The sequence below is a fragment of the Salmo salar genome, chromosome 02 (assembly GCF_965601325.2).
Source record: "Salmo salar chromosome 02, fSalSal1, whole genome shotgun sequence".
Classification (NCBI taxonomy): Eukaryota; Metazoa; Chordata; class Actinopteri; order Salmoniformes; family Salmonidae; genus Salmo; species Salmo salar.
The window spans coordinates 93,575,001-93,583,074 of record NC_138292.1 but is presented as its reverse complement, the minus strand read 5'-3'; the positions used below and the strand labels follow the sequence as shown (position 1 = coordinate 93,583,074).

Sequence of the window (8,074 nt, the reverse complement as noted above, 5' to 3'; positions counted from 1 at the left end):
AGTAACTTAGTTGTAGTCACAATCTGGTTCCCCATAAGTACAAACAGGTATGTTTTTGCGTTGTTACCTATTTCTTCACTTATTTCCGGATATCTTCTAAACTACCCACAATGCACTATGTGCTACAGAGTTTGTATGCCAGCTCGGTATCTAGCTCCAGCTTGTCAACGTCAGCCACCCCTCATGCTTTCATATACTGTGTGGTTGTGATATCTAGTGGGAACGCATTAGCACGGTAGACTCTGCTGCCTTGTTGTCAGTAGGGATGTTACTTTTGATACCGGAGCTACGAGGCCTGCGTCCAAATCGCTAAGCAGTAATCTTCAAAGCAGTGTACCGATGCCTGTATCACTTTATCAGCAGCACGTTATCAATGGCGTCTGAAGCTTCATTTCATCAAACAACCACCTGATTGGTTTGGGATTGAGCTTGTTCGACATTGCAGGCGACTGCCGACTGACTGATCTACAAATCACCTTACATCATAAATAACTACTCATTATTACTTATAAATCAGTCACCATTTACCCACAATGCAGTATGGATTTGATGCTCTCGAGCACGGCCAGTGGTTTAAAAGATGACATAAAGACTATGCTGCTACGGTGTGGGATGTCATCTATAATAATGACATAAAGGCTATGCTGCTACGGTGTGGGACGTCATCTATAATAATGACATAAAGGCTATGCTGCTACGGTGTGGGATGTCATCTATAATAATGACATAAAGGCTTGCGCACGTGGGGCGTCCGCTAGGCGCGCTCGGTGGGGACGTCATCTATAATAAGCGGCAGCGCACGGTGGGGAGCACAGCGGCTTGCGCACGGTGGGGGCTCGCTAGGCGCGCTCGGTGGGGATGTCATCTATAATAATGACATAAAGGCTATGCTGCTACGGTGTGGGACGTCCGCTGGCATGCTGCACGGTGGGGAGCATCAATGACATAAAGGTTATGCTGCTACGGTGTGGGATGTCATCTATAATAATGACATAAACGCAGACACCCAAAATCTGTCTGTGTCTGCATGGAGAGAGTCTCCTCAATGAACGGGGAAGAGGTGCGTTTATCCTGGGACACACCCAGCCCAGGTGTGTCCCATTTCACTGACGACCCTCCCGGCCCTCCCTGGGGCATGCTAGTTAGGTTTGTACAGTCTGGTGATATACCAGCGGACTGGGGATGTAGTTAGGTTTGTCACAGCGTCTGGTGATATACCAGGAACTGGGGATGTAGTTAGGTTTGTAGCAGTCTGGTGATATACCAGGGACTGGGGATGCAGTTAGGTTTGTATGCAGTCTGGTGATATACCAGGGCCTGGGGATGTAGTTAGGTTTGTACAGTCTGGTGATATACCAGGGACTGGGGATGCAGTTAGGTTTGTACAGTCTGGTGATATACCAGGAACTGGGGATGTAGTTAGGTTTGTACAGTCTGGTGATATACCAGGGACTGGGGATGCAGTTAGGTTTGTATGCAGTCTGGTGATATACCAGGGCCTGGGGATGTAGTTAGGTTTGTACAGTCTGGTGATATACCAGGGACTGGGGATGTAGTTAGGTTTGTACAGTCTGGTGATATACCAGGGACTGGGGATGCAGTTAGGTTTGTATACAGTCTGGTGATATTTCCAGGGACTGGGGATGCAGTTAGGTTTGTATGACAGTGCTGGTGAAATACCAGGGCACTGGGGATGCTAGTTAGGTTTGTATGCAGTCTGATGATATACCAGGGCCTGGGGATGCAGTTAGGTTTGTACAGTCTGGTGATATACCAGGGATTGGGGATGCAGTTAGGTCTGTACAGTCTGGTGATATACCAGGGACTGGGGATGTAGTTAGGTTTGTATGTAGTATGGTGATATACCAGGGACTGGGGATGCAGTTAGGTTTGTACAGTCTGGTGATATACCAGGGACTGGGGATGTAGTTAGGTTTGTACAGTCTGATGATATACCAGGGACTGGGGATGCAGTTAGGTTTGTACAGTCTGGTGATATACCAGGGACTGGGGATGTAGTTAGGTTTGTACAGTCTGGTGATATACCAGGGCCTGGGGATGCAGTTAGGTTTGTACAGTCTGGTGATATACCAGGGACTGGGGATGTAGTTAGGTTTGTACAGTCTGATGATATACCAGGGACTGGGGATGCAGTTAGGTTTGTTTTCCTCTAGCTATTCTCCAGTTTGCTCCCAGCAGCGTTCATAGAACATAGATCCCTGTTCAACTAGGCTGCAGAGTTCCTAGTTTGACAGATAATTCAACCAGTGTGACCAGTGGGTTTCTTTAAATGAATGAATATGAAACTGCCTTAAATACAGATGTGAAGGACAGTATGTTTTAAATTCTCACTCAAAATATGCACAGGTCTTTTTGAACGTCTCAAGATAATTGTATTATTTAATGAAAGGAATGAAAATACATTTGTCCGCAAAAAAAAAAAAAAAATCTTAACGCCGGTACCCACTCCAGTCAGCAGACGGCGATGTGCGTCTTTCAGGCGATGCTGCAGCGTGACGTATAATCTAGCGGACGGAACGGATCAACAACAACGAGTCAGCCACCTTGGTAGCCAACAGCCGAAACATTTAGACTGTTTCTGTGCATATTTGCCTCTGTGTTTTAAATATACTTCTGACGTCTAGTTAATTGCCCCCATTTAAATGTTAAAGGTACATTGTTAGTCAACTAGCTGGCTTGATAAGTTAGCCTAGCACTAAACTAGTCGCTCATGCTAACTAGCTAGCATCCCCGAACATGAGCTCCCTAAACTACTCCCCTCCTGTTAAAGAAGAGGAGGTCTGCTGGACGGAGAAAGAAGCTCTGGGGCTGAACATTGTCGTGAAAGAGGAGAAGGAAGAGGAGGATGTTACAGTAAAACAAGAAGTAGAGGGTGAGGCTGTTACAGTGAAAGAAGAAGAGAAAGACGTTTCAGTTAAACAAGAGGAAGACGCGTTCAGAGTGAAAGAGGAGAATGTTACAGTAAAAGAAGAGGAGGAAGAGAAAGAGGAGGGTGCCGTTTTTGGAGTGAAGGAGGAGAAACAGGGAGAGATAACGGTCATATTGACAGACGAGTCAGAAGATCTGATTACCACCAGTAAGTACTGTCTTAAAAACGGGCTCTAACTGTCCAAAGGTTTTTAACGAATGTGTTGTTTTAAAGCAGCATATTGAAATTCTATACTTGAAAATGTTGTTCTGTACTCTAGGAGTTTATGTTATAATGTTAAAGCTACATTTTAAAATGGGTGATTAAAGCCCTGAATGCTGATTGGCTGACAGCCGTGGTAGATCAGGCTATGTATTTTTACTGTTCTGATTACATTGGTAACCAGTTTATAATAGCAATAAGACACCTCAGTGATATATGGCCAATATACCACGGCTAAGGGCTGTATCCAGGCACGTTGTGTTGTGCATAAGGACAGTCTTTAACCATGCTATATTGGCCATATACCACACTTCCTCAGGCCTTATTGCTTAACTGTAACATGTGTATACCATCAGAGTCCCCCCACCACAAAATCACAACTTAATTGTCTCACAGAATGGCAAACAAGTTATAAATGAAACGTTTGACGTGTGTCTATTGTAGGCCTTGCGTAGAGTGTGTATACCCGCAAAACTCAGATTTCTTAATGTTGGAGAAATACATAAAATAAGAAGCATTATTGACATGAAAAGGACATGTGTTATGAGGAGACTGAACATATTAGCAAAAGGACAAGCGTTTTGGGGAGACTGAACATATTATTAAAAGGACAAGTGTTTTGGGGAGACTGAACATATTAGCAAAAGGACAAGTGTTTTGGGGAGACTGAACATATTAGCAAAAGGACAAGAGTTTTGGGGAGACTGAACATATTAGCAAAAGGACAAGCGTTTTGGGGAGACTGAAGATATTATTAAAAGGACAAGCGTTTTGGGGAGACTGAACATATTAGCAAAAGGACAAGCGTTTTGGGGAGACTGAACATATTAGCAAAAGGACAAGCGTTTTGGGGAGACTGAACATATTAGCAAAAGGACAAGCGTATTGGGGAGACTGAACATATTAGCAAAAGGACAAGTATTTTGGGGAAACTGAACATGTTAGCAAAAGGACAAGTGTTTTGGGGAGACTGAACATATTAGCAAAAGGACAAGCGTTTTGGGGAGACTGAACATATTATTAAAAGGACAAGTGTTTTGGGGAGACTGAACATATTATCAAAAGGACAAGCGTTTTGGGGAGACTGAACATTTCAAGGAAAGGCTAAACTAAAGAATTATCATTTAGAAAATATGGTAATTATTACTTTAGAAATGAAGTTGGACACCAACAAAACGTTATTGACATTAGATCAAATGCAGCCTATAACATTGACTGGAATAGTAATATATATTATTATAGAGCTCTGATCAGCCTATAAACATGACATTATCTATTATTATAGAGCTCTGCTCAGCCTGTAAACATGACATTATATATTATTATAGAGCTCTGCTCAGCCTATAAACATGATATATTATTATAGAGCTCTGCTCAGCCTATAAACATGATCTATTATTATAGAGCTCTGCTCAGCCTATAAACATGACATTATCTATTATTATAGAGCTCTGCTCAGCCTGTAAACATGACATTATCTATTATTATAGAGCTCTGCTCAGCCTATAAACATGACATTATCTATTATTATGGAGCTCTGCTCAGCCTATAAACATGACATTATCTATTATTATAGAGCTCTGCTCAGCCTATAAACATGACATTATCTATTATTATAGAGCTCTGCTCAGCCTATAAACATGACATTATCTATTATTATAGAGCTCTGTTCAGCCTGTAAACATGACATTATCTATTATTATAGATCTCTGATCAGCCTATAAACATGACATTATCTATTATTATAGAGCTCTGCTCAGCCTGTAAACATGATATTATCTATTATTATAGAGCTCTGCTCAGCCTGTAAACATGACATTATCTATTATTATAGAGCTCTGTTCAGCCTATAAACATGACATTATCTATTATTATAGAGCTCTGCTCAGCCTGTAAACATGACATTATCTATCATTATGACATCATGACATTCCCTGAGAGATTAGATTTGGAGCTCTACATCATTTGTTTTTAAATCTCACCGTCACCAAGTTTATTTTTAATGATGTAATGTTGTGAAAATTGACCTCAGGGTATTGAGGGATCTAGTCTAGATTAAACCTGATAGGAAAACAATTTTATTGAATGGAGGTTTATTTCAGGTCTCTCTGTTTAACTAAATAATCTGTCTTTTGCAGGAGAGAGACCAGACTCTGACAGCGGGAAGAGTTCCTCAGGGGAAACAGACCCAGAGACGCCTAACCAACACCACTGCTCCCACTGTGGAAAGAGTTTTAGGTGGTTTGGGAGCCTGAAAATGCATGAGAGAATACATACAGGAGAAAAGCCCTACCACTGTTCCCACTGTGGGAAGAACTTTACTCAGTTAGGAGCCCTGGTTGGGCATGAGAGAACACACACGGGAGAGAAGCCTTATCACTGTTCCCAGTGTGGAAAGAGTTTTACTCAGTAAGGGAGCCTGAGAACACATAAGAGAATACACACAGAAGAGAAGCCTTACCACTGCTCCTAGTGCGGAAAGAGTTTTACTCAGTTAGGGACCCTGAGAACACATAAGAGAATACACACTGGAGAGAAGCCTTACACCTGCTCCTTGTGCGGAAAGAGTTTTAGGTGGTTAGGGAGCGTGGAAAGGCATGAGAGGACACACACAGGAGAAAAGCCTTTCCAATGTTCCCATTGTGGAAAGAGTTGCACCCAGTTAGGGAGCCTGAAGGAGCATGAGAGAATACACACAGGAGAAAAGCCTTACCATTGCTCCCACTGTGGAAAGAGATTTACCCGGTTCAGGTACCTGAAAGAGCATGAAAGAATACATACACATACACAGGAGAAGAAGACATACACTGCTCTCATTGTGGAAAGACATTTTCCCAGTCAGAGGACCTGAAATCACATGAGAGAATAGAGAGGCTGTGTTCTGACTTGTGTTTTTGACTGAGAATGTGTGTTTTTGTTTGGACCGTCAGACTAGAGTTCAAACAGGGAAATGGTTCCAATTGTTTTTCCACCATTCATTTTTCCCATAGGGCTGTGTTTTGTTTAGGCTCACCCTGATGTGACGTTTTGATAACCATGTAAATCTCTCTAGGACAAGGTGACTGAGGGCACACAGTGTGTTGTGATTTTATTGTAACATTTTTAAAATTGTATAACTGCCTTTATTTTAGCTGGACCCCAGGAAGAGTAGCTGCTGCCTTGGCAGGAACTAATGGGGATCCATAATAAACCCCAGGAAGAGTAGCTGCTGCCTTGGCAGGAACTAATGGGGATCCATAATAAACCTCATGAAGAGTAGCTGCTGCCTTGACAGGAACTAATGGGGATCCATAATAAACCCCAGAAAGAGTAGCTGCTGCCTTGGCAGGAACTAATGGGGATCAATAATAAACCCCAGGAAGAGTAGCTGTTGCCTATATTTGTCTCTCTTTACTCTCGGATTCTAAAATGCTAATTAGCGTCAAAGTAGACGACATGCAAGACTACAAATCCCTGCAAGCTCCTGCATGTCATCTCTAGCCGACACCTTTCACAGAACAGTTCACTGAATTGTCCATTGAAATAAATGTTGACAATTTAATCATTGCTACATTAAGGCCTGATTGGTGGAGTGCTGCAGAGATGGTTGTCCTTCTGGAAGGTTCTCCCATCTCCACAGAGGAACTCTGGAGCTCTGTCAGAGTGAACATCGGGTTCTTGTTCACCTCCCTGACCAAGGCCCTTCTCCCCCGATTTCTTAGTTTGTCCAGGCGGCCAGCTCTAGGAAGAGTCTTGGTGGTTCCAAACTTCTTCCATTTAAGAATGATGGAGGCTACTGTGTTCTTGGGGACCTTCAATGCTGCAGACATTTTTTGGAACCCTTCCCCAGATCTGTGCCTCGACACAATCCTGTCTCAGAGCTCTATGGACAATTCCTTTGGACCTCATGGCTTGGTTTTTGCTCTGACATGCACTGTCAACTGTGGGACCTTACATAGACAGATGTCTGCCTTTCAAATCATGTCCAATCAATTGCATTTACCACAAGTGGACTCCAATCAAGTTGTAGAAACATCTCAAGGATAATCAATGGAATCAGGATGCATCTGAGCTCAATTTCGAGTCTCACAGCAAAAGGTCTGAATACCTAAGTAAATACATTTGCAAAAATCTCTAAAAACCTGTTTTCACTTTGTCATTATGGGGTATTGTGATGTCATTATGGGGCATTGTGTGTAGATTGATGAGGGGGGGAAAAAGTACATTTTAGAATAAGGCTGTAACGTAACAAAATGTGGAAAATGTGAAGGGGTCTGAATACTTTACTTTTCTACCGCAGTTTTGTACATGATCAAATCAAAGTTTATACACTGTCATGTGATACGTGATATAGAAAAGTCCAATCTTAGGAGAGTACATGGGAGGCACTATACTGTGTGTCTGCAGGTGTCTATCTGGTCAAAACCACTGATACAGGTGCCCCTCCACCCTCTGGTGGGATGGATCATGTCTACAGAGAAACCTAGATTCAAATACTTAGATTTGTGTGTATTGGGTATATGTTGTGAAATTGTTAGATTTTACTTGTTAGATATTACTGCACTGTCGGAGCTAGAAACACAAGCATTTCACTACACCCACAATAATATCTGCTAAACACGTGTATGTGACCAATAAAATGTGATTTTGATTTGAAATAAACGTCCTATTTATCAAAGGTGCTTTTGGCTGGGGTCAAAATTACTCCAAAGGATTTGAATTTGTTAAAAGTCCATATTGATACAGAAACACTAAACCATGATTTAGATTTACGAACAACAAGTTGATTGACAAAGTCATGAAACATTTAATAGAATTGAATAAACCACATTTTGGCTATGATAAAAGATATGCCTCTGGAGTCAAAATGAACTATGTCAGAAGTATGGTTCAATGCAAATATGTAGTGGGTGTAAAGTTTGTTTTAAATTCTCACTCATTAAA

The 8,074-nt window shown here is 41.9% G+C and overlaps 1 protein-coding gene across 1 annotated transcript; it reads left to right on the top strand.

The window, feature by feature from the left end:
- Window positions 1-2,472: 2,472 nt before the first annotated feature.
- LOC106571784 (uncharacterized) lies at window positions 2,473-7,812 on the top strand. Its single transcript, XM_014145237.3, has 2 exons — window positions 2,473-3,097; window positions 5,290-7,812. Exons 1-2 carry the CDS (start codon window positions 2,758-2,760, stop codon window positions 5,562-5,564), a joined length of 615 nt encoding a protein of 204 aa, XP_014000712.2. The 5' UTR covers window positions 2,473-2,757; the 3' UTR covers window positions 5,565-7,812.
- Window positions 7,813-8,074: the final 262 nt, after the last annotated feature.

What these genes read in the sequence shown, in the direction of transcription:
- LOC106571784 (XM_014145237.3), top strand. Translation starts at nt 2,758, where the DNA reads ATGAGCTCCCTAAACTACTCCCCTCCTGTTAAAGAAGAGGAGGTCTGC. An exon ending in AGAAGATCTGATTACCACCA is followed by an intron (nt 3,098 to 5,289) that starts GTAAGTACTGTC and finishes TGTCTTTTGCAG; the next exon opens with GAGAGAGACCAGACTCTGAC.